At 39.5% G+C, this 25,407-nt stretch overlaps 4 protein-coding genes and 1 long non-coding RNA gene across 8 annotated transcripts; 3 read left to right on the top strand and 2 right to left on the bottom strand.

The window, feature by feature from the left end:
- Nucleotides 1-19: 19 nt before the first annotated feature.
- Nucleotides 20-4,339, bottom strand: LOC140768060 (uncharacterized). Its single transcript, XM_073108147.1, has 2 exons — nucleotides 1,258-4,339; nucleotides 20-607 (listed from the first exon to the last, which is right to left on the bottom strand). The coding sequence occupies exons 1-2, from the start codon at nucleotides 4,337-4,339 to the stop codon at nucleotides 192-194; spliced, it is 3,498 nt and encodes a 1,165-aa protein (XP_072964248.1). The 3' UTR covers nucleotides 20-191.
- On the top strand, nucleotides 4,263-7,296 carry LOC140768065 (uncharacterized). Of its 3 annotated transcripts, none has more exons than XR_012105686.1 (3): nucleotides 4,263-4,382; nucleotides 6,393-6,672; nucleotides 6,899-7,296. It is a non-coding gene; the product is annotated as an uncharacterized lncRNA (long non-coding RNA). The 3 variants fall into 3 exon arrangements; XR_012105687.1 differs by having other exon boundaries at nucleotides 4,368-4,382; nucleotides 6,413-6,672; XR_012105685.1 differs by lacking the exon at nucleotides 4,263-4,382 and having other exon boundaries at nucleotides 5,462-6,672.
- Nucleotides 7,297-9,672: 2,376 nt separating this feature from the next.
- Nucleotides 9,673-12,242, bottom strand: LOC140768061 (uncharacterized). Its single transcript, XM_073108148.1, has one exon. It carries the CDS (start codon nucleotides 12,111-12,113, stop codon nucleotides 10,098-10,100), a length of 2,016 nt encoding a protein of 671 aa, XP_072964249.1. The 5' UTR covers nucleotides 12,114-12,242; the 3' UTR covers nucleotides 9,673-10,097.
- Nucleotides 12,243-12,368: 126 nt separating this feature from the next.
- On the top strand, nucleotides 12,369-17,061 carry LOC140768062 (uncharacterized). Of its 2 annotated transcripts, none has more exons than XM_073108149.1 (8): nucleotides 12,369-12,680; nucleotides 13,398-13,578; nucleotides 13,711-13,808; nucleotides 14,479-14,584; nucleotides 14,692-14,903; nucleotides 15,653-15,695; nucleotides 16,028-16,278; nucleotides 16,517-17,061. In XM_073108149.1, exons 1-8 carry the CDS (start codon nucleotides 12,514-12,516, stop codon nucleotides 16,902-16,904), a joined length of 1,446 nt encoding a protein of 481 aa, XP_072964250.1. In that variant the 5' UTR covers nucleotides 12,369-12,513; the 3' UTR covers nucleotides 16,905-17,061. The 2 variants fall into 2 exon arrangements, with proteins under 2 accessions (XP_072964250.1, XP_072964252.1); XM_073108151.1 differs by having other exon boundaries at nucleotides 12,650-12,787.
- Nucleotides 17,062-20,054: 2,993 nt separating this feature from the next.
- LOC140767954 (plant cysteine oxidase 2-like) lies at nucleotides 20,055-23,904 on the top strand. The gene is made up of 5 exons (XM_073108012.1): nucleotides 20,055-20,686; nucleotides 22,146-22,264; nucleotides 22,343-22,511; nucleotides 22,688-22,906; nucleotides 23,592-23,904. Exons 1-5 carry the CDS (start codon nucleotides 20,464-20,466, stop codon nucleotides 23,711-23,713), a joined length of 852 nt encoding a protein of 283 aa, XP_072964113.1. The 5' UTR covers nucleotides 20,055-20,463; the 3' UTR covers nucleotides 23,714-23,904.
- The last annotated feature ends 1,503 nt before the right edge of the window (nucleotides 23,905-25,407 follow it).

The raw sequence follows: 25,407 nt of genomic DNA, 5'->3' as shown, positions 1-25,407 counted from the left end.
GATCAAAGCTTGACCTGGGTTAAGTATAAGTTTAAGCTGGAGTTACAGGGCTCCAATATTATTAAAAATCCAATCTTTTTGTCCTAATTCGACCACCATACAAAAACAATAAGCCTAACATGCAGGGGGTAATATGAAAAATTAGAGATAAAAATAGATAAAAGTCTTATAAGATTATTCAATTTTAATTCCTAAACGGGCAAATCTTCTGCATGGGCTTGTCTGACAACTTTATCCACCAAAAATTCTCCTTTGATTGCGATAATTTCAGAGGCAACATCTTGCATCTTAATCCGATCTTTGGGTGCTTCCATCGAACACGAGAGGCCGATTTGGATTAAAGGAATGACGCAGTTTTGCATTCTCGCCCTCGCGTTATTCTCCTTTTCGAATTGGGTATTCCCTTCTTGGCCTTCTTCGTGAAGCATCTCAGGGTCCAGGATCTCAACCAATTTGTCTGGAAATTTCATGGCGACAAATTTGTGAAGGCTAAGACCATCCTTAAACACGTCATCTGTGGGTCTCTTTCCTGTGAGCATCTCCAGAAGAAGTATTCCGTAGCTGTAGACATCTCCCTGTGTCGAAATTTGGCCACCCATACCATATTCTGCATTTTTAGAAGAGTAAATAAAATAAAATAAAACCAGAGTACTAAATTGCATAATTGCATTTTAAGGGGCAGAATGTAAATCATGGGGCCAAATTGTAAGTTGAGGATATAATGTCAATGTCACAATTGGTACGTAGTTTAGGGGTGAAATTGTAATTTAGCCAAGATAAGTCTAAGCTAAACCCACCTAAATATTGCTTTTATAGCGGAAGTCATAGAACGGCTATCAGGTAAGCCATTCGTTTGTAAACCAAAATTTATGCAAGGCATATAAATTCGTGAAAACTATTACTGAGTTCATGCTAATTTCGTGATAAGTGCGAAAATTGAATGCCATTTGAGTTTAATTGGTTGCAGGAAGAGAGTTTTTTTCAGGGTTAAAATTTAGTAGTTTGCTCCTGAGTGCTGGTTTACAGTGATGACCACAACGTGTTTGTTGTTTGGCCTCTGCAAGACATGTGCAGGGAAACAGTTTATGCAGATACTTCATGCATGTGTATCATTGGTAGATACTTCATTCGCTGTAGTTTAACTAATTGATGATTATCGTTTTTTTTTTTTAAATTTCTTTACAGAATCCACTGCATATAATTTCAATAGAGATGCAAAGTAGGAAGTGGCAACTAGGGAAGATATTGGATTATTACCTGGTGCGACGTATCCAATGGAACCTTTCAGACCAAGCAAGCTTGTTGAATTCCCAGATGTTGTTGAGCCAGAAGCGTAGAGGAAACGTGCTAAGCCAAAATCACTCACACGGGCAGTCATAGTACTGTCCAGAAGAATGTTGCTTGGCTTTAGATCACAATGGATTATAGGAGACACACAATGGTGATGCAGATAACATAGAGAAGAGGTGATATCCATGATTATGTTAAACCTTTGGGCCAGATTTAACTTGCCCATTCCATTGTGCCCCTGAACTTTTGGATGCAGCCAATCTTCTAGGCTCCCATTTGGCATGTACTCAAGGATTATAGCTTTGAAGTCATTCCCTTTGTAATCTGCTGTGGAGCATAAGGTAATTACATTGAGGAGATTTCTGTGACGAATGTTTCTCAAGGCTTCGCATTCTGCAGTGAAGCTCTTTACCGCTCCATTCTGATGAAGGTTGAATACCTTCACCGCAATGGTATTTGATTCAGCATGCAATTTCCCTCTGTAGACAGAGCCAAAACTTCCAGCACCAAGCAAGTTGGCTAAAGAGAAACCATCGGTTGCTTTGACGATATCGGCGTAAGAGACTTTTTCGTACTTGTCCTCCAAGTGACAAGCTGATTGATTTGGTTTGTCTTTCATCCTTGATCGACATAGAATGCAAAATAAGAATGAGAGCGAGATTAAAGCAATGGTTGCAACTGGAATTGTCACCATGAGTATAAGGGACCTTGATTTGCTACTAGAAGATTGGTAGAGGGAGCAAGGTGGTAGGTGCAATTTTGGATCACCGCCACATAGTCCTCTGTTTCCAAGGACAAATATTTCAGTTGCATTGGAAAAAATACCACCTTCTGGCATTTCACCCTCAAGATCATTGAAGGACAGATTAAAATATTGCAGAGAACCAAAGGATTTAAAGAAGTCTGGGATGTTCCCAGACAAGCTGTTTAGAGAGAGATCCAACTCCTTGATGCCTCTCAGATTTCCGAATGATTGAGGAGTAATCTTTCCTTGAAGTAAGTTGCCTTCCATGTGAAGGTACTCCAAAAGAAGACAATTACCCAGAGTGGCAGGAATTTCACCGGACAACTTATTGTATGAGACATCTAAGAAGCCAAGATTTATCAAGCTGCCTACTTCCAGTGGTATGGCCCCAGATAGATGATTGCGTGATAAGTCCAGGCCTTGACTGAGAGAAGAAAGGCTAGCAAGCTCCTTCGGTATACCTCCATCAAGTGCATTACCAGAGAGGTTCAGCGTCAACAATTTTTGGCAGTTCCCCAGGATTGCTGGTATGGTTCCATTCAATTCATTATCATACAGGTAGAGCTCATTCAATTGATTGAGGTTGCCGATAGAAGCTGGAACTGGACCAGAAAGTTTGTTGCAGGATAAATCTAGGTAGAGTAAGTTGTGAAGGTTACCAATGGCTTCAGGGATGATTCCAGTCAATAAATTACTTTCCAGAAAAAGAACAGTGAGGTTGACGAGGTGTCCGATCCCAGCAGGTATCATCCCAGATATTTGGTTTGATCCTATCCGCAACTGCTCAAGCGTCGTGGAGAGATTGCCTACAAAATTAGGCAAGCTACCTTCAAGCACGTTGCTTTGTAGAATCAACGTCTTCAGTAATCTGCAATTGGACAAAGAAGAGAGAAAGCTCCAATCACCGGCTTGTAGTTGATTCCCCCCCAGATTTAATTGTTGAAGATTTTGTAGGGATCCTAGGTTGGAAGGTATGATTCCGCTAAAAGAATTAGTAGCAAGATCAAGCATTTGAAGGCCAGAAATGTTGGATAGAGAAGGGGGGACTGGTCCTTCAAATTGGTTTCCTTCCATGATCAATATTTGAATATTTGGAAGAGTGTGGCCAATGTTTGGTGGTACTACCCCAGATAGTTTGTTGGTCCCCAAACCCAAGTGAGTGAGTGACGAAATGTTGTAAACAGAAGGTGGTATTAATCCAGACAAGTTATTCGTTGACAAATCCAGTTGTTGCAAGCCAGGAATGCTGCCTAAACTTTCTGGGATGCTTCCCTCTAGAAGGTTGTTATGAAGGAAAAGGGTGACAAGGGAAGAGATATTTCCTATAGATGGTGGGATACCTCCTGATAGACTATTTATTGACAGATCAAGATGTTGCAGTGACGAGGTAATAATCTTTGCTGAAGCTGGTATGATCCCTGTCAGTACGTTGTGAGAAAGATCAATACCAACAAGTGACGAGCTGTTAAGGAAAGCTGAAGGGATCTCTCCTGTCAGACTATTGTTTGAAAGGGAGATATATTGGAGGGAGGAGCTGTTTGCAAGGAAAGGAGGGATTTCTCCGCTAAGTCTGTTGTTATCCAGGTAAATATGATTGAGAGATGAGCTGCTCCCCAATAGCCAAGGGATGTTGCCTACGAGATTATTGCTCGTAAGGATCAATGTTTTAAGGTTGGGATGGGAGCCGAAGCTGTTTGGGATTTCTCCTTCGAGTCTGTTATTTTTTAGACCGAGGGTTTGTAGTTTGAGGCATTGGGTGAGACTGGAGGGGATATTACCCATGAGCATGTTGCTCGACAGACTGATTACCTCAAGACGAGAACACTGCGAAAGAGTGGTCGGAATCTCGCCATCAAGAGAATTCATGCTGAGGTTGAGGTACTGAAGTCGGGATAGAAGGCCGAGCTCTGGTGGCATTTGTCCATGCAGTTGATTGTTTGGTAGGTGAATTCTCTCAAGAAAAGTGAGATTGGCTATGCAAGATGGCAGGAGACCTGTTAGGCTTAGGGAATCAAGGTTCAAAGCAGTGACTCTTACTGGTTTATGCCTGTTACAAGTGACTCCACGCCACTTGCAGAAATTGAGAGATTCATTCTTCCAGGAGGCCAAGGCTCCAAGGGGGTCAGAAAGCTGGGACTTGAAGCAAAGGAGGGTCTGTTGGTCATTACTAGTATTGCCAATAGTTGGAGCAGCAGCAACAACAACTATTGCAGACTTGGAATGCAACAAGGTTGGACAAAACAAGAGAAGGATGAGAGCAAGGGGCAAGATAGAATATGAACTCAAGGCAAAAGAGATATTCATCTTGTGATGGAGGACAACACTGAGGCCTGGAAACACTTGAGAGGTAAAATTTTCATGGAACCTATCATTTATTAGGTGTTTCAACGCGGAAATTGGTTGGCATGTAGTGTATGATTAATCAAATCATGCCAAAAACTGAAAGAGTTTGACTGTTTCTCACTCGGGAAGGATTTCATCATTTAATCTTCTTCAAAGGAAAAAAAAAATCTAGATTATTGAGTTTGTGTTAATCATGTTAGTTTATGTTAAAACTCAAAGTGTCATTGTGTAGTTCCTTTCATCTTTTTTGACAAGCCTCGTCTAGATTTCTAGTATGATTTTGCATGTCATTGTCTAGTTCTAAATTCTACTCATTTTCTTTATTGACTACGTGTGGAACAAAATTGTCTTCCACATCTTCTTTCCATTTTCCTTGTTTTGTTCTCTCAATTCTATTTGGAACTGGACTTTCCTGTTATGTCATTATCTTGTTGCCCTTGTTGAAGGTAAGAGGTACCTAAGAATAGTTCCGACACTTTTCTTGAGGGAGACATCTCTAAGGCTGACCTAGGGCCAAAATAAAAAGTCAAGTCTAGGAGCCACTGTCTGGTTATGTGGTTTGTCCTAAATAATTAATCTAGGATTACTCTAAGTACTGCATCTAGAAAACTCAAATCGGAGGAATTCTTTATGGTCTGATTGCAATGTTGTGTTTGGTGCCAAGATCATAAACTACAGTTTACTGTCCGAACATAGAGTCAATTGTGAAATTTTAAGTAGGGGTTGTCAATGAGCCAAAGACGACTGATCTAGGTTTTAGCCTTGCCTGTGTTTGGCTAAAATTTAATTTTATTGAACTCGAACACTAGCTAAACTCAAACAAAAAAAAAGCTAAAATCCTAGTTCTTGTTCAGCTCAAAAGGAATTCATGCAGCTCATGTTCAGGTCGTTTGGCTTGGAAAAAAATAAGTCAAGCTTAACTGACTAAGTTAAACTAATAAATTTATGGAACTAAAGATTTAACCATTCAATTTTTAAATTCTTAATCTTCAACTATAATACCTATTAACTAGTAATCAGTTTTCGGCCGTTAGATTTGAGTATAAACATCAATATGTATATATATATATATATATATATATATATCTTGAGTCAAATATATTTATATTTAAAGCTCAAATATTGGCTCAAGTTCGACTCATTTATTAATTGAGTGAATTGATCTCAAACAAAATTTGAAGCTGAATGTAGTATGATATTAATCAAATCATGCCAAGGACTGAAAGAGTTTTGACTGTTTCTCACTCGGGAAGGTCTTAATCGTTTAATCTTCTTCCAAAGAAAAAGTCTAGCTTATTGAGTTTGCGTTAATCATGTTAGTTTATGTCAAAACTCACATTGTCGTTATGAAGTTCCTTTCATTTTTTTTTACTGGGCCTCACACTTCTGGACGTCTAGTATGACTTTCCATGTCATTCATTGTCTATGTAAGCTGGCTCACTGTCTAGTTCTAAATCCTAATAAATTTCTTTATTGAAACTGGACTTTCTCCCACGTCTTCTTTCCCTTTTCCTTGTTTTGTTCTCTCAATTCTACTTGGAACTGGACTTTCTTGTTACGCCATCATCTTGTTGCCCTTGCTGAAGGTAAGAGGTAGGCGTCTCTAAGGCCTGAGCTAGGGTCAAAATAAGAAGTCGAGTCTAGGATCCACTGTCTTGTTATGTAGTTGGTCCTAAATAATTAATCTAGGATTACTCTAAGTAGTGCATCTAGAAAACTCAAATGGGAGGAATTCTCTATATTCTGATTGCAATATTAGTGTCTGGTGCCAAGATCATAAACTACAGTTTGCTGTCCGAACAGAGTTATAATTGCAAAATTGTAAGTCGAATAAGGAGTATGTTATTTCCCATTGTTATAGCTGCTATGTTATGAATAATTAGATCAACAGGCACTGGAGCTAAAGTCAGTTTCAGCACTACAACTATACAAGGAAGTTGGTCAACACGCGGAATCAGACTTGACAAAGTGGCATTTTTTATCTTTGGATTCATCTAAATATTGTCATCTCCAGGTCTTTATCTAACTCTACAGCCTACCAGGATGGACAAGTTCTTCGCTCTTAGCTGAGACAAAGGCTCACCTATTCTTGCGAAGATTATAAATAGAGAGCCTCTTAATTTCTTGAAGGTTAACCACGATTGCTGAGAGAAGGAAAAGAGAAAAAAGAAAAAGGAAAATGGCTCTAAAGGTTTCTCTCATCTTCTGCACGCTCTTGGTGTTAAGCTGCTCCAGCTCTCGCATTCCCTCTGCCATTGCTGCTAGAGCTCTCTGTAGGAATCTGCCTCTGCGTTGTGAGTATCCTCTTGTAATTGATACCCTTACACTCTCTATTTTGATTCCATTTTAGACATGAGTACGTTTTTTTTTTCCCCTAAAGATGGCCGTTTTGACGTCCATTTTATGCCAAATCATATTAATACTCTACTGTTGTATCTTTATGATGTGGCATACTCGATAGGAAGGATTTAAAATCAAGATCTCTTACTCTCTTTTTTTCTTCTTATCATCGTCTTTCAGTTATCCAACTATCCAAGAATGGCGAACCAACACACCCAAATGCAAATGATAAAGCTGCCTTAGAAGCATTCGAACTTGAGCTCATCCCAGGCAAAGGGGCCGTGGCTGGTGCTAGAAGATGGCTGTTACAAATCGGCTACGGATCGACTCCTTATGTTCCTTATGGAAATTATCCTGTTTCGGGGAGCCCTCCTGGTCCTCCTGGAAAGTAATTAACATTAGTAGCCTTATTTTTATAGTCACGTAACAGTTTGTAGAACTGGAATAGAAGAATAAAGGAGGGCAGAGTTATTTTGGCATGAATCAAGATAGGCCAGTTGTTGAGCAGATTAAAGTTAGAAATGTTCAACTAATATATACTGTAATCCAGATGTTGCCATATTATAATCTTCTAACTAGCTGCTGTGTCTTTGAACCCCGTTAAAAATAAAAGGACAGGGATGTGTCCTTATATATCTTTGATTATTATTATTGCCCACGCAAGGTTGCAGAATAATGTATACTCAATCAGCCCACAAACCAAAAGAAGGAACCCAGAAGAGTAGTAGTGCAACGCAAGCCTAAAAAGTATGGACCGCATCCAATTAGCACCTCTAATTAGTGAGAAAAGAAGAAGATCAACGGTAGCTAATATGATGCTACATAAGGTCACCGTGTGAAAATTATAAAAAAAACCCTTAAATACTAGCAGAAAATATTTATCCCTGGAATTTAGAACAAGCAGAAATGCAGAATAGGAAGAACAAATCAAAAACGGAATATGGCAAGCAAACACACAACATCTGGATAGTCTTCTAGTACTATCTGGTTGGCAAACGTGAAGCACGCAGTTAAATGCAAACATCTTTCAGCATCAACGACTATTGACAGAATGAGTGGAGAATGGCACACTACATCATTGAAATGTAAAGATCTCTTCCACGCCTTTAAACTCTGGCCTGCCTACCTTCTTTAATATTAATATGGTAATCTCAATCCACAAAATCTCTAACCACATCCATAATAACGGTTGGAAGGAGGGATTCATTCGCTCTATCTTCGGTCACCAGCTAAGTCAATCCATCCTTAGAATCCATATCCCCCTAACTATGGGGATCTGATAAATGGATTTGGCATTTTCACCCGTCCAGGTATGCTTCTTCTAAAACTGCCTATTATCATATCAAAAATTAGTTGGGCAGAAAGGCTTGCTAGCCAAGTTAGAAGAACCTTTAGGATCTAGCAATCCCATCAAAAATTAAAATCTTTCTTTGGAACTTCTGTTAGGGCAGACTTCCTACAAATTGTAACTTGAGTAGCCTTGGTCTTGCTGTGGACCAATGCTACCCGGTGTGCTCTTTGTACAATGAAACTACTAATCATCTCTTCCTCTATTGTCGGGCTGCCATTATAATTTGAGATTATGTTAAGAGGCATACGGCATATAAAATTAGACTTTGGGACAGTTGGGCCGATAGCACTTGGTTCAATGAAGGCAAAGGCTCTCGGCAAGAGATAGAGCCTAGCTCAGGGAGCTCATTGCAGTATCCTTTTGGATAATATGGAAATATCGTAATCGAGCAATCTTCAACAAGGAGAGAGAAGACCTCGATAAGGTTTGCTCACGTCTCATCCCATTAGCCGATGAATATATGAGTAGTAGATATGTCGAATACACGAAACCTGTTTTCTCTGAAATATTTATTCGATATGAACCACAACCTCCGAGTTGGTGGAAAATAAACACTGATGGCTCTTTTGAGAGTATGAGGAAATTGGAAGGACGGGTTTCGTGATTCAACACTCTAACTGTGCCCTTCTCTTTGCAGGAGCTCATTGTGGGTTTTACTCATTAGTTCTGATAGTAGAGGCAGTAGTAATTAGGGAGGCACTTCTATTCCTAAAGTACAAAGATTGTCAAAGAATCATCATCGAATCAGATTCTCTCCTTTTGATCAATATTTTAAATGATGCAACTAAGCGGTCAGCAGAGTTTATAGTGTCTGACGTCAAATTCTTAACTTGTAATTATTAAAATTATAAAGTTAATCATATTTTTAGAGAGGTCAATTATCCTGCTGATTGGCTTGCTAATTTTGAGAGAACCAATGACTATGGTTGTACCTGGGATGGGGGTTTTTTTTTTAATCTTCTACAGTTGTTGGCCTCCGATTCTAACAAGGCTTTTTGTAACCGTGAAAATTAGTTTATAAAATCCTTCCTTTTAAAAAAAAACAGATAATTGCTCGAGAAGTATATAAAATTTAGATAGGTTGGCTACTCTACAATAAAACCATTGGCCATCACCGTGATAGTAAACTTAACATGTTGCATCTTCTTGCACTTCAAACTGAAGATTGATTGTTTGCATCTCGACGCGGAAAATAAGCAATATCCTCATGAACCCCAACGGATATCAAGTGAACGTTATAGTTGTAATTAAAAGCAAAGATATCATAGACTACACCTCAGGTTTTGGTTCATTTCTAATAATTGTGAAGCAAACATCTTGCTCTCACTGTGTAGTAATCATGATAACAACGAGAAATGCCAAGAAGAAAGAGCATATAACACATAAATTAATCAGGAAAACCAAAGCAACAGCATTAGCTTGCAGAACAAACATTTATTGTTTTTTTCTTTGCAGTAGTAGTAATTATTATCTGTCGAAAGCACACTTCCATTCTATTTCTTCCCAACTCTCAGCAAATGCAAATGCAAATGCTAGGAGAGGAGAAATCAACATCCAAAATGTACCCTTTGAAAAGATAACAAACAAGGGAAGAAGTAGAAAATTTGTGACCAAGGGAAGTGCTTCTGACCAGCATGAGTGGTACAACATATTGTACATTTCATGCAACGCATAATTCAACAATTTCGATCCTAGTTCAGACCCAATACTTGGGTTTACATTTTTACAATTTAGACTTGAGTTGTGCAGAGGTGAAAAACCAAGTCAAAAAGGTGTTACATGAAAAGTATCAAGAGAATATTATAACCAAGCATAATCCCTGCAGCTGAACTTATCTTATTATCGCTATCTAAGTATCCTTCAGAGAGATTAGGAAACCGAGAAAAAAATCAACTCATCTGGCAGTGCCAGGAAAGTGATATCTCAATCTGATGCAACATCTGATATAGTGTAGCTCTCTCAAGAAACCAAAGGGTTGTAAAGTCACTCGTAAATTCATAGGTTCTTCCAAAACATGCAGAAAAGCTATCAAAATTGCTTTCTTTTGCTTTTGAATAGCTTGTCCCTCTTAGCGTAGACATAAAAGAAACCAATAACAAAAACTCCAGCCATGGAAACCGAAGCCCATGGAAATGGTGGGTCTTTAAAACAAACCAATGAAGCCTCCAGTTCTTGAGATGCCTGATAAACCAGTGTGTGAATTGCATAGAGATCATGATCTGAAGACCTCAAAAAGAACACCGCTTTCTCATAATCCAAATGGGACATAGCCGAGACCACCTTCTCCAACTTGTGCTTGAGCAGATTCCACCTTTGAACAAATTCAACATACTTGTTCTTCTTAAGAAGCTTCCTATCACCACCATGTGCCGCCATAGAATCCAGCACACTGATGGCGCTGGTGATCGTATAGTTCAGTGTCGTCAGAAGAACGTTCCTCCGAGCTGCATCTCTCTGAACAAATGACAGTGATGAAGTCTCAGAAAAAGGACCAAATGGAGTCTGCCCGACACTCCAAGTATAGTCCACCAGCGTATTGTTATGCACTGGACTCCATGAAAGGTGGGTAGGTGTGACACCCCACATGCTCTGGAGGATTGAGCCAATCACCGGGCGCTCCAGGTTACGGGTCTGCGTGATCACATGCCGCCCATTACAACTGTAGTCGCTAACAGTCTGTGAGCTCCTGGTCCTCACAGCGATGACCATGTCCCTGAAAGCAACAGCCTGGTGGTACCGGTCCAGCAAGAGGAGCTTGTCATAATCCAGATCAAATACATAAACAGGCAGAATCTTGCCGAAGTTTTCTTCACCAATCCCTGCTGATCGGCGAATCTCTTCCACCGACTCTGACAGTATATGTCTTAGCCGCTTTGAGTCCAAGTACTCGTTCACGATCAAGGTATAATTCTCAAAGAGAAATCTCGATGTGAATGAGTTCGTAGATCGCGCAATGGCAAATGAACAGAGAGGGCACTCTGAGAACTTCACACTGTATGATTTGAATGCTAAAGACTGATCCTTGTAGGTCAATTCACTCTCCTTAAGTGTCTGCTCTATAGAATTCCAATCCAAACCAACGGGATCATTCGCATCAGGCCCATGAATATGAACAAGCTGGATCAAGAGGGTATTCTCGAAGAACACTGGGATTCTAAGAGACGGGGTCAAGAGTGATTGATAGGCGCTGAGCACCAAGGAAGAAAGGTCAGAAAGGAGTGTCCTTTCCGATCTCGGCCGCCCATGTAATGATGCTAAAGGGTGGAACTCACCTCGTGGAAGCACGCCATCGCCAGATAAGGCTGGGCCGTAGTCCACCGGTCCGGCGCCGAGATCGATCCATATGTACCGCTCCTTCCCAGTCCAGAGAGTCCCGAAACACTTCGTAAAAGCCGGAGAGGAGTCTTTACCGTCATATGAGTAGGCATAGGGCTTCGATTGAGATCCGAGATCGAGCAAGTAGATGTAGAAGGCCGGGGCGGAGGTGGAGAATTCTTTTTGGAAATCTTTGTGGATGATGGAATCGATTACGGAGTAGGGAACGGAAACGAGGGACGATCGGTAGAGAGGTGAGGGGGAGGAGTCGAGGTGGGAGCGAAGAGCATCGGAGAGGGGAGCGGCGAGGGGGGAATGGGAGACATCGAGGTGGAGGGCGTGGGAGATGGCGAGGTGGTGGGAGTCGGCAGCGATGGCGTGGAAACGAGCCGAGGAGACGGCGGCGGAGGCGAACGATTGGAGAAGGGAGGGAGCGGCGGAGGAGAAGGAGGCCCCGACGAGCTTGACGGAGACGGGGACGGAGACCTCGAGAGAAAGTAGGTGGGAGATGAGAGAAGAGGAGGAAGGGGAGAATGGAAGGGGTTGAGACAAGGATTTCTTGAGGGAGGAAGGGAGGGAGAGGAAGGAGTCGTTATTGGCGGAGGGGTCACGGCGGAGGAGGTCGGAGAGGAAGGAATCGAGGCCGAGGGTGGAAGGGGAGGAGGAGGAGGAACGGATCGGTAGGAAGGAGAAGAGGAGGAGGAAGGAGAAGACTAGAGTTCTGGACATGGTTGAGTTAAGGATTAGGGTTACGGTTTCGGTAATGGAGCACCGAGAGAGGGAGGGAGAGAGTGATCGGGGTCGGGGCTGTTAAAGAGAATTGACTCCGAGTGAACTCGGATGAGTAGAGAGTAGAGAGTAGAGCGAAAGACTCAGGTGAGTTGAGACTCGTTTCAAAGGCCCAACTGGCTTAAAACAATAAAAAGCCCATGGGATGGCAATTCAAAGATATCCATCCTATCCGTCATATAAGTCACGTGAGGCTCACGCCTTACCTCCCGCCGTCCTCTTCGCCTGAAGAAAAACCGATAAAAAAAGCACCGCCTTTTGCCGCGACCATGAACACCGTCGACCGTTAGAAACGTCTCTCTCCCTCTCCTAGGGTTTCCTCTCAAGCGACCGATCGCTAATGGATCGGGTCTCGGCGTCCGGGAGGACTCTGGCGGATCTCGACGCCGACTCCCTTGCCCACACCGCGGGTTTCTTGAGCCTCCGCGACGTGACCAACCTGGCCATGACCTGCAAGCCCCTGCGCAACTTCGCCTACTCCGACGCCGTTTGGTCCCGCCTCTTCGCGTACCTCCCTTCTCCTTTTATTGTTAATCCAAATTCCGATTCCTTAATTGGGTTTTGCATTTTGCAAGTAATGGAGTTGGTCTAGAGTGTAAAAGAGGGATCTTGAGGTAATCCAAGAAATGTTTCTTTTCCACTTGTTGATATGTTTTCTATAAGCTTGGATAGATGAATTTATAGAATCTTGAGGGACTTAGCCGCAAGAAAAATTCTCCACGGTTATGCTTATTGCTGGACATGTGATTGCCACATACCAATAGACGATCTTGTAAGGCCTGTTTGGATTTTGTTTCATCTTATTTGTTGGCGATAATTTCATGTTAACTTAGAAGTAGGCTATAATCGACAATCGTAGTCCTTGTTGAAAGATCTGACTTAGTAATTACCTCCACTTTCACTGTTGTTCCGTAGACTTCACGGTTTCATTCCTCAAAGAACTCCAGCTCGTTTGAGTTTTCATTCATAATTTTGTACAAGTTAGCTCCGAACTTGATCTACATGGTGACGTCAAATATATCTTATTTCACATTCTTGTGGCTTTGGTACATAATCTTTCGCACATTTGAAAAGTAGATACTTTTTTAATAGGTTTTCTGCATATTAGTTTATATGGTGTAGCTCTTTCATTTCATAGGAAAGGAATGGCGAGGTTGTAAACTTCTTTGATGTTTGTTTATATCTGTATATTTCTTTGTTAAGTCATCTGCTTTGAATGCACAGGGAGCACTGGCCACATCAAAGTCTATTTCCTGGAGCCTCAGGAGCTAGGGAACAATATATTGGCCGGCATACTGCATTACATCAAATGAAATTCAACGATCCCTTGAAAGTTTTTTTCTTTACATATCCAATTCCTCATAGCCATATAATGCTGGACAGAAATGATATCTTGCTTGCTCAGGTGAGCATTATTGTACTCAGGTCAAAAGTCAAAAAATGTCGGCAGCCTCTCAATTTTTGAAATCTAATGTTGATCTAGAGGTCTATTAAAGATGGTTTAGCAGTTTATTTGAGACATTTCTTTTCTCTTTAGGGCTCAATCGCGCAAAGGTTGAGACTTGATCCTTTAGACTCTAATATCTCAGCTTGTGAAACTTTGAGAGCTCATGGATCAAGGATCACCTGTATGAGGTGTGTTGGGTCCCTAACTTCATTTTATTTCATTATACTGCATCCATGACGACCAACAGTACTTCTCTATTTGTCTGCAGTAAAATTGTCAGTGGGAAGTATAGTTTCCTCAGTAGAACAATATAATTTTAATCAGATTTGTTCTAAATTTATGCCATCTCAGACATCCATCATGTTGAGCAAAATGCTCATTACTCTGTTTATGACAATGAAAATTTGCACCTTTTTCCCTAAATTATTTTCCATCACTTGTTTTTTGCTATCAGGAAATGTAAGTATATTTTAAGTTGTCTGTAATTCTTCTCTGTTAATTGTTTTTCCAATCATCAGTATGTAACTCATTTATTTTAAGTATAGTTTACTCTTAAGTTGGTGAAATTCTATGGTCAACTGACAAACATACCTTGCATATGAAAGTCATGTATTTCATTTTTTATCCTGATAAGATTCATTATTCTAGTTTTTTTTTTTAAAGAAAAATAGATTCATTATTCCAGTGTTACCATTAGTCTTTTAACTCAATAATGTGTAGAGTAATGATGTTTTAGTGTTTCATAAGTAACAGATCTGTTAGATGCATTAGCAATAACCTTGTGTAAACAAATGGTATGATGGTATCCATCCTGATCGGGATTCATACATAGTTGAATGTTGTTGCTTTTGCCTACAGATTGTTTCCAATAATTGGCACATCGTTATTTCGAAATGAGATGCAAAATGAAGAAAATGTCTTGGTCACTTCAAGCTTGGACAGAACCATTCGACTTTGGTCCAAGGTAATATGAACTTTTGGTTCTCCTTGGTGAATTTTGTTACTATTCTCCTTTTTTCGTTTTATTGATATTTTTGCACATTTTTTTAAGGTTAATAAGTCATTTTCTAGGGCCGTTCTCAACGCTGTTTTAAAGGTCATAGCGGGCCTGTTACTGCTCTTGCTGACAAATTGCTGGGAGAGGGCGGGTCAAAAGTACTTGCCAGTGGAGGGGAAGATTGCACTGTTCGCCTTTGGTCCGTTAGTTCAAGTGGGAAGCATCATCCTCTCATTTTGACATACCATGGTCATGAGAGAACTTTGTCATTTTTGTCAGTCGCTTGGTATGAACTTCTCTTCTCATTATAGTTTGGATGTCCCAACAGTCAACAGACATAAATCTCTATCTTGCTGTAATAATCCTATATTGTATTGAGTTGTGGTAAACATAACAAAAACATACTTATTGCCAGACTACTTAAACTCTTAACTGCTTTTCTTCTTAGAATTGTCTGTAGGGTAAAGAATAATGTACGTAATAGCAAATGAATGAACTTATTTATGACCTTATAATCTTGCTACAGATTTGCAAGAGTTTCCATTTCACGCTTGTCGCCGTCTGGTCTTCTGAGTTTATTATATATACTTTTCTGGAAATATGATTTTTTTGCGAGGAAGGTGCAAATGATGCCTTTTCATCAAGTGTATAGTTTTCTATGTAGATCTTAAGTTTGTAATGGCAATTGCTATTTCACCAAGTGGACCATACTCTCTAGGTAGTGAATTTTTTTCCCGGAGAAACATACATCTTGGTTAAGATATATGTTAGGCACACTTGGGAAGTGTTCCCTCTTGCCATGGCACGGTCATCTTTTGATAAAGCACCATCAGCTTTTATCTTAATTTTTCAAATATGTCTGGTGCATCTGAAGTTGCTCTGGGATATGTAAATCTAATATCCATATGCTGCTCACTTTACACATTTCACTTCTTAACTTATTCATAATCATATGTACTCCATTGATACATGCATAGGTTCCTACATATATTGTCTGATTATGTTCTTTTCCTGAACTTTCTTTTGGTCTTTCAGGCATAAAGCCTCTCTTTTGGTCAGCATCTCTAGGGATTCCAAGGTATAATTGTCACACCCTATATTCTATTTACAGACAATGTCATTTCAGGTCCCTCTTCTGCAAGTATCTATGACTATATATGGACCTGCTTTCACTCTTGTCATCGTTGCATCCAAGTGATGCGTGCTCTTTTTATTGGATTGTTCTCTTCCTTTTTAGTAGTTCCCTTGGCTATGCAAATGCGATCTTATACTACTATCTTCTATTTTTCACTTGACTTTTAAGTTCTATACCTAGAACACGTAATTTATTATCAGGTTAACATGGCATTTGCTATTCTGTGATAATCCTGGAGAGTCTTTTTGATGATTTATCTGTCTATTCTTTTATAGGTCAGGGTTTGGGACACAGCTGCATCATCATCTTCTAGTTCATCATGTGTGGGAAGTACTTCCCTTCCTAGTACACCTGTTGCTATGAGATGCCATGATACACTTTGCTATGTTGCTGCTGGATCTCACGTTACAGCAATTGATTTGAGGACAATGCGGAAGGCTTTTACTGCCGCAGTTCATAATCCAAAAATGTATTCGTTTGACATGTTGCCCTCCAAATGGTTAATATGTACTGGTGGAAAGGACAAGTAAGTATGAAAGCTGAGCTAATGTTTCTCGTCTAAGGTTGAATACTGAGTCTGACCTTGCATAATACTTCCTTTGTACGTTATTTTGTTTTGACTTCAGCTTGAAGCTGCCACTGTCAAAATGCAGCTTGCTTCTATACTTTTTATTTTTTTCTTGCTAGATATCATGCATCATGCTTCTCATACTTTGCTGTGCCAATTTCCATGACATACAAGATATATCTCTATTCCGATACAGGGCTATGCTGTGGGACATCCGTAAATGCCAGGAATCTCCCAAGTGTGTGGCCGAATTGGATTCGAACAGCACCGTTACATTGTTACACATGGATCCATATAAGGTAGTTACAGGAGGGCCATCTGATTACCATGTCAATGTATGGGAAACTGGAACTGGTGTCCTTGCAAATTCGTTGGATTGTCGTGTACCTGGTGAAACGGGAACTGTGAATGGAGTAACAGCTTTGGCTGTGGATGGGTGCCGAATTGTTACCGGGGGTTGTGCTGAAGAGCTTGGACATTTGTTCTTCAGGGACTTTTCAAACTGTTCTATTCCAGTCTCTTTGCCCGATTTCCAATCTTCTGCTTCCAGGTTTTGGGAGCCTCATGATGTATCTGACAACTGATCTAGCGAAAGTGGAATTACTATCCGATATCTCTTATCTTTGTTGTATTTTTGGCTTCAGGGAGTGAACTCTTAATTAAACCATACAGTTATAGCTGATGTAAATATGTAAACTGTTCATATAAGTGTCATGATACCTCGCATGGTTTTTACCTGCCAGTTTCACTAGGTGAGAGGTCTGGGTATCAAAGTTAAGTAGATATATCCTTGAATTGTAGCGAGAAGTATTGTAGCCTTGTTTTAAAAAGACTTCCAGACTTACCACCTACTCACCTAGCCTCCTGCCTTAAATGGAATATAGCTAGACTTCATTTAGATCCCTATCCAACTTCAAGAGACCACCTTACTATTTTTATATTATGTTTTAGTATATAATTTGACCTCGAAATCAAGATTGTTGCAGATGTTAGCAAACCATTTTTTTAGGTTGTATATACTCATTTAACTATTTCTGTGACCACTCTTATATATATATTTTTTGAATTGTTTTGAACTCTAGGCTCGCCCTCAGTTAGCATTTTAAAACCTTGCTTGGTGTGTACTTAAAAGCATCTCTTTGTTAATTAATTGTACCTCATGGAGCTCATCATAATGTGACTTATTGTGGCAAAAAGAAGGAAATTATAGTCTCTCAGCATGTATCCTTCCAATGATGTAGACCTGGGAAGTAGCTAGAAACTTATCCCACGTCTAATTCAACAACCCATATCTCAAACCATCTACAGCTCCATAATTCCACGTCGAGATTTCTTGGCGTCTCCTCCAAGCTCCAACCAAGCCAACTTCCAATGCATATAAAAATCCAGGAAACCCCATTCTACCAATATATATATATATATATATAGATATACCAACATGCCATTATCCCTTGTCGCTCGAGCTATCTCTATCTTGGCTGACAAACCATGAATGGATTCTTGAATCCTGTGGGCTAAATAGTTGAATCAACCTCGCATGACTTGGTCCTCTAAGAAAAAAAAGAGACAAACATCAGTTGGTCTTTGAAAGCTCCCAAAGTTCGTGAACGTGCTTTGATATTAATTGCACTAACGACAACTTAATTCTTCATTACTTATCCAACATATATTATAATACTTGATCAATATCTACTCTATATACGACTCTACAAGTGCTATTTAATACAAGAGTTAACCACATCTACTACTACATACAATCGCATGGTCACAGAGCTTGGAGGAGATCTCCCCACCCACTGTTTTAGGTATCAAACCATGGTATAAGTCCCTCTGATAGCTTCATACTGTTGGCGAGAAGATATAAAGTTACATTGATGGAATTTAATTAATTTTCTGGGCGTATTTAATTCGTCCTCTTCCTCCCATCGAGTGATGAGCCCCCAACACACAACACTTTTGAAGTGTTTCCAAGCTCAAAGCTCACGAACTTGGGTACGTCCGTACTACGTCAGATAGACAGGTCTATGCATGCATGCTCGTTTCAAACCATTTAATGAAGGAGAAAGTATATATTAGATTCCACCAACAAACAAAACTTTCTTTAGATTCGAGGATAATTAGAGAGATATTTAGTTCAACTGTTGGGCGGTGGATTTCACTGTAGAAGGAGAAGGAATTGTGTATCTGTAGCTTTCACAGTGATTCGTGGTCTCGTACAACCAGAGGACAAACTTATGCACGTCCACGATAGATCATAGATGCCTTAATAAGGAGTGGATTAATTAGTCCAAAGCTCAGGGTAGTACGTAGCTTTCAACCAAAAAATATGCAGCAAATCTTCTGCAACACTCTTGATGCAGGAATTTCCTACAGTCGACTAACTTTTGTATTTATTATCATTATGATTATTACTTTATTAGTGTTTAAATATGTTGCTATAAAGGTCAAAGGAGAAAATGAAAGGGTATATAAAAGAAAAATAAAGACATTTTACCATTAAATTAAAGCTCATGAAAGAGTCTACTCTCGAAGTAGAGGTGGCCCAAGCTAATTTAGTTAAATTTTTAAGATTATTTTTATTAGAATTTTTAATAAAATATATTTTAGTTAGTGTATTTGTCTATTTATTTTATTTATTTTGAGGTGTCAAAAGTGACACTAAAAGATGTAATTAATCATCAACCTAAAATGTGAGATGTTTTTGATAAAATTTTCTAATTTATTAACTAAATTACTTAAATCATTGATAACCAAGTGAGAAACTTTAAATAAACTCTATCTACTTATTATCATTAATAAATGCTAACACTTTAAGGCCCCATTTATTTTAGAAATATAAAAAGATTTAAAAATAGTTACTTTTTATTTGTTATTCTCAAAGATGAGACATAACTATTTAAATATTCACTTATATTCTGAAATAAAAATATAATAATTATTTTTAGTATGATATAAAGTAAATTAAAAATAAAGAAAAAAATATATGTTTTACTTTTTTTATAAAATTATAAGAAATATTATTTGATTCGAATATAAAATGAATTGATAGTAAATTAATAAATGGGTTGGTGTGTGATATAAAACATAATTATAATAAATAATACTTATATTCTAAAATAGAATTATTATAATATTTAGCTGTTACTTTAAAATAAAAGATTTATATTTTAGAATAAGAAAAAAATATATTATTGAAGGACTGCTGGTGGTGGGCAGCCAACTAATCAAATGATTCTGGTAACAGTCAACCCCAGCTGCTATTGGGCGCGCCGCCCTCGTTTAAAGGCCGGTCGAAGACCACGCCAACTCCGCTCTTAGTTCTTTCGAAAGCCATCCAAAGTCGGAAAGCTCTTCCTCCAACTTGGTTTATAGTAAGGATTTTTTGATATATAATTCAAAGGTACCAGGATTTGAGCGGTCGTAAAGTTTCGTCCTTTTGATTCCAAACAGTTAAAAGTTCACACTTTCAGTTCCACTGTGCCAGGGATTGAGTAAAACTGCGGCATGTAGCCTTGTATCAGTCCACATACACGCACAGTGCTTTGATACATTTGTATATATAATATTTATATGTATATAGTGTGTGTCAGAGAGAGAGAGAGAGAGAGAGAGAGAGAGAAAGAATCAAAGGCTGTTTCAATTAGCCCACAGGAAAGTCCCCTGCAATAGCCCCTGGTTTCTCGCCCAAAAAGAAATGATTTTTGAGACCGGGCAGGCAGCGAAAGATCTTCTACCCTTTATAGCCTTCACATGTAATAAACGTCTCACCTTCACAACCAGCAAACCCCACATCCCCCCCTCTTCCCCAGGAGGGAAAACTACTCCAAAAGGCATCCATACTATGATATTTTTACTGGAGTAGCGAGAGTATTATTGGGCAGCATAATGCACAAGAATAGATCAAGTTGAGGAATCCATATCCGGCTTCCTCTCCCCCGTCTTTGCCTTGGATTAGAATAAGAGCATAAGACCCACCTCCCTGGCTTGGTTCTGGTTTGAAGGGCCTAAAAGGACCCAGCTTTTACTCCATTGTTTAGTAATTAAAAGTGGGCATTCTCTGGGTTCGCTAATTGAGAGCCCTCCGTTGCTCCTGGGGTTCGTCTTCTGGATTGGTTTGCCGGCGAAAGGTGACTCCTTCTTTTTATGAGGGTTGAGAGTAGCTTGGCGGACCGAGTGTCGGTCGCAGAATTGTCGTTGGAGAAGAGCAAGTCGGGGTCGAGGAAGAGCCGGCGGCGCCACAAGAAGCCAGCGCCGATGCCGTCGCTCGTCCAGAGGCTGTTCGAGACGTGCAAAGAGGTCTTCTCTGATGGCCGGTCTGGGGTTGTGCCGCACCCGGCGGACGTCGATCGGCTTCAATCTATTCTTGGTAACCCTCGTTGCTTAGGAAAGCTCTGGTTTTTATTTGCAATGTCTCCTCTTTTGTAGGCATTTCTCGAGTATTTGCTTATTATGTTAGATTTATTTTATGTATCCTTGTGTGTGAACGTGACCGAATTATGTCTGAGATTATGTCAATTTGAGACTTTTAAAGAGTTAATTTTGATATTTGACGAAAGATCTAGCAATTAATTTAGTGATGCCAGTGAACTTTATCATTGTTTGTGCAGTTTAAACTACTAGTTGAATTCTTGACTTGTGAGAGATCTTTGGGATTTTCAAAGTTGCAGATCTCGCAATCTCAGTATCTTAACCTGTGACATGTCTGAATTCTTGCATTAGTTTAAGGTGAATTGTCGGCTTGCTTCGTTTGTTTAGTTCTCCTGAATGGTCATGGTGCAAGTTCGGTATAGGTCCTTCAGCATTTTCTCTCTCAAACCAAAAAAAAAAGGTTGCCTTTGGCGTACTTCTTATCGCAACAATTTGTCACTTATGGTCTCGGCCATGCGGGCCCGTCTTCCACAATCCAAGTGAAGTTTTGTGGCCTTTCAGTATGTATTTTCTCTTCCTATCGCAACAAGTTGTAGCATATGGTCTCAGCCATGCATGCTCGTCTTCCACAATCCAAGTGAAGTTTTGTGGCCTTTCAGTATGTATTTTCAAGTGAAGTTTTGTGGCCTTTCAGTATGTATTTTCTCTTCCTATTGCAACAATTTGTCGCTTATGGTCTCGTCCATGCATGCTCGTCTTTCACAATCCAAGTGAAGTTTTGTGGCCTTTCAGCATGTATTTTCTCTTCCTATCACTACAATTTGTCGCTTATGGTCTCGTCCATGCATGCTCATCTTCCACAATCCAAGTGAGGTTTTGTGGCCTTTCAGTATGTATTTTCTCTTCCCATCGCAACAATTTGTCGTGTATGGTCTCGTCCATGCATGCTTGACTTCCACAATGCAAGTGAAGTTTTGTGGCCTTTCAGTATGTATTTTCTCTTCCTACTTTTATCCTCATCACATTTACATGTATACAAAATCGTTAGAACAAATTGGTTTCTGCAATCTACTCCGAAGTTCAGAATGTGTATATAGATATTGTAACTTGTGCATGACTTCAATCTTTGGTTTCCTTCAAAATACTTCCAAGACTGCCAGCCATTTCAAGTGGCACTACTAGAGTAAGATCCAAAGAACTCAGATTTAGAGGTTTCCTAGAGGGCATCCACATAGTTAATAAAAATCATCATGTCAGCTGTAGTGGCATCATTAAATATTGGAAGTCAGAATCCTGCCTTATCTTGTTATTGTAGCTAGGCACATGATATCTTATAATGTTTTGTAACTTCTCCTATACAAGTGAGCTAGTCATATATTTTAGAGCATGCTGATTGCATTGGATATTGCATTAAAAACTGTTGTACTGATGGTTGCTGTATGCTTCCTCTTTTATAGATAATGTGACCGCAGCAGATGTTGGTCTAACTCCAAATATGGCATGTTTTCGGAATATCGAGTTCCAAGGACCTCCACCGATAACATATTTGCACCTTTATGAGTGTGACAATTTTTCGGTAGCACTTTCATTCCTAAGTTTATAATCATTATAGCGAGGACCACTACCTTGAATATTTCTAATTTTCTCATTTCAGATTGGTATATTCTGTTTGCCTCCATCTGGTGTCATCCCACTTCATAATCACCCTGGTATGACGGTCTTTAGCAAGCTTCTCTTTGGTTCCATACATATCAAGTCGTACGACTGGGTTGCCATTCCTCAGGACGCCAACGATACCACCAACCAAACTCACTCTAAGTCTTGTACGACGAAATTGTTATCTCTAACTTCTTTTCTTTTGTTTGTATTATTTAGTTATGCTTGTTTTCTTGTTTGCCTATTATTCTCCACATATCCAGTTGTAGCATTATTCTTGCACCGCTTTTTTCCATATATTCTAACATCATTCTTTTAATTCCTTCTCTTTTGGGAAAAGCAGTTCTACCACCAGGAGCCCAGTTGGCAAAAGTAAAGACTGACGCCATCTTCACTGCTCCTTGTGAGACATCCATACTTTATCCGGCAGACGGCGGCAACATGCATTGCTTTACTGCAAAGACATCTTGTGCGGTTCTGGATGTCCTTGGTCCACCTTATTGTGATGATGAAGGAAGACACTGCACATACTACAACGATTTCTCATATGCGAGCTTTCCTGGTATATATATGCAATTCTTTCTCTTTTTTTTCTTTTTTGAGTTCCTAAGGTGTATTATCTCTTTTTTTTTCCCCCTCTAAAATCTTGCATGTCCAGTCTGTTTCTTGGTATATATATATATTTTTTTGCATCAACAGAGTGATTACTGATTGTGGAGCTTATTGGATTTCTATCCTTTTCGGCGCTAGCGATGATTTGAATAGTAATATCTTATTTCCATGATTGTCATACCTGTCATTAACAATGTTGCTCGATGTGTAGTTTATTTCATCCATAGCTTTTCAATACAAGGATTGCAGTGAAAATGCTCTGATCATGTGCAATTAAAAATCAAGAGAATTTAAGCATGTTATAGTACGACACAATCAAGCAATTACTGTGCCCTCAATAAGATATTCTGGTCATAGGTGTAGTCTGACTCGAGAAACCCTTTTCCACCAAGAAAAGAACCAAGTTTTGTTTCATTGCATGCAATCTTTTCACAGCTCTAGTAAAATTAGGTACCTACTTATGTTGCTTTCTTTCTGTGTGAGAGTAAATGCAAATAGTCTCTTTGTCTATATATGATAATATGAGTAAGCTCTTAACCATCTATTTTCCTGTCCTAAAGTATCAACATACTTGTTTGTATACATCTACTAGCATCTACAAGATGTTAGGCATAACTGGGTTCTTTGTATGGCAGGTGATGCAAGGTTGGTGCCTTGTGAAGGTGAGGAGTATGCTTGGCTGGAGGAGACTGAGAAGCCTGATGATTTCCTGGTTGTGGGTGCACCATATAGGGGACCAAGAATTGTGGAGCATTGAAATGGATCTGCTAAAATCTGCAATTCTTTTTTGCAACAAAGAAAGAAGCAATATTTTGCTTGTTGTAAATACAAGACCAAAACAAAAGAAAAAAAAGACAATGCGACTGTCTTCTTTGGTCTCTTTTGTTTCTAAGATGAAACTTTTCTAGAAGGAATCAGAAGCTTAGATCAGTTTGCATTGCTTTCTCAGTTTGGTGTGATCTGGTTTTTAGCAATAATCAGGTAGAAGATGCTAAATAATTTAATGGATTTTTTTTTTTTTCACAAATCTATTGCATTGGCCTTTGTCCTTGTATACTGTAGAGTTCTTATTCATGGATGCCTAATGGGCTCCATCTTCTTGTTTGCTGTCTTTGCACACCTTTGTTTAAAGAGTGTTTTGTACCTTCACCATCTGTAAAGTTAGCTAATTGATCCTGATCAACTTTGTACTTTTCAAACTATTTCTTGCCAATACTTTGTCCTGTTGAAGTTCTTTAACTTACTTGTTTCTGAATTGGCCTATTTTATCAATGTACTGGCAAATGCTGTATGATTGGCTTGTTGTTAGACCACTCAGATGGTTGGACTCTTCTATGAACCTGTTTACTTCTTGTCGTGTAAAAGCCATCCACAGTTCTTCAATCTCCCTTGTAACGCTACAATCTAAGATGTCAATTCCGTGGGTTTCTGCCCACAGGAACGCAATAATTTTGAAGGTATTTCAGTCATTTCGTCGAACACTTATCGTTCGCTCTCGTATCTACCATACTAAGGAGATCCACTGGTTCAAGTTAAATATAAACCTGCGGTCAAGGCACTCGGCATCCAACACCAAGAACGAACTAAACTCGAAGCGAGCCGGCAGCTACTCTCGAGACTCGCCGACTTTTCCTTAGTCGTGTGAACTCAGATCCGTAGTTCCGACTTCTTGTGAGGAATGCCCGCTCGCTGTGTAACAAGTCGGCGGCGACTTCCCCGATCTTCGAGTGGGACCACCAATTAATTTAAATGTAGGCCCTAACGACGGTAAGTGGATAAGGGCCTTGGTCGCGTTAGTATAATATACTTCGGCACAACTCAGGTCGATAATGCCGACTTCCGTTGCGAGTAACAAGTCGGCGACGACTTCTCCAAAGTTTAGGCCTCCAGATTTAGGCCCAACAAAATAATGTGGATAAAGGCCTGAAGGTCCAGATGGCTTAAAATTCATGACTTCCCCTTCTCTCCTATATGAAGGTTACTTCTTGTACAATCTTAGGAAGTGACAAGATAATGGTATTAAAGTCTAAAAATATTCACAACAAGTTAGTCTATATAAAAGATAGTAAACTAAATCAACAAGTCCATTTCAGTGGCTCACTAAGAGCTTTTTCACTATATATATTATGTACAAAGAGTAGGGCTTGTGTAATATAATACTACCAACTTCCCAGCTAATGTGAGAGATGTAAGCATCATCTGAACTCAGAGAGCAGGTAAATGTTTCAATCTCGCAAGAAGCAATATCATCTCTAGTATCAAGTAAGACAAATGCTTGATATCATTTCTTCCTAGTGGAAAACTGCTGATTGAAAGGGAAGACTAAATCCTCTCTTATAATTTGTCGTGCGACGTAAACCGTTGACATTTGGATTATTCTTTTTGCAGCTAATGACAGATAAGTCTGGTAGATATGTATAATTAATCATTATAGTGACCAATCTTCATGGA

This window comes from Typha angustifolia, chromosome 10, assembly GCF_048772165.1.
Source record: "Typha angustifolia cultivar Huaian chromosome 10, ASM4877216v1, whole genome shotgun sequence".
Lineage (NCBI taxonomy): Eukaryota > Viridiplantae > Streptophyta > Magnoliopsida > Poales > Typhaceae > Typha > Typha angustifolia.
This window is presented reverse-complemented; position numbering and strand designations above follow the sequence as displayed.

What these genes read in the sequence shown, in the direction of transcription:
- LOC140767954 (XM_073108012.1), top strand. Translation starts at nt 20,464, where the DNA reads ATGAGGGTTGAGAGTAGCTTGGCGGACCGAGTGTCGGTCGCAGAATTG. An exon ending in TCGGCTTCAATCTATTCTTG is followed by an intron (nt 20,687 to 22,145) that starts GTAACCCTCGTT and finishes CCTCTTTTATAG; the next exon opens with ATAATGTGACCGCAGCAGAT. An exon ending in CTCATATGCGAGCTTTCCTG is followed by an intron (nt 22,907 to 23,591) that starts GTATATATATGC and finishes TTTGTATGGCAG; the next exon opens with GTGATGCAAGGTTGGTGCCT.
- LOC140768060 (XM_073108147.1), bottom strand. Translation starts at nt 4,339, where the DNA reads ATGAATATCTCTTTTGCCTTGAGTTCATATTCTATCTTGCCCCTTGCT. An exon ending in CATTGGATACGTCGCACCAG is followed by an intron (nt 608 to 1,257) that starts GTAATAATCCAA and finishes CTAAAAATGCAG; the next exon opens with AATATGGTATGGGTGGCCAA.
- LOC140768062 (XM_073108149.1), top strand. Translation starts at nt 12,514, where the DNA reads ATGGATCGGGTCTCGGCGTCCGGGAGGACTCTGGCGGATCTCGACGCC. An exon ending in CCATTCGACTTTGGTCCAAG is followed by an intron (nt 14,585 to 14,691) that starts GTAATATGAACT and finishes GTCATTTTCTAG; the next exon opens with GGCCGTTCTCAACGCTGTTT. An exon ending in TCATTTTTGTCAGTCGCTTG is followed by an intron (nt 14,904 to 15,652) that starts GTATGAACTTCT and finishes TTGGTCTTTCAG; the next exon opens with GCATAAAGCCTCTCTTTTGG.
- LOC140768061 (XM_073108148.1), bottom strand. Translation starts at nt 12,113, where the DNA reads ATGTCCAGAACTCTAGTCTTCTCCTTCCTCCTCCTCTTCTCCTTCCTA.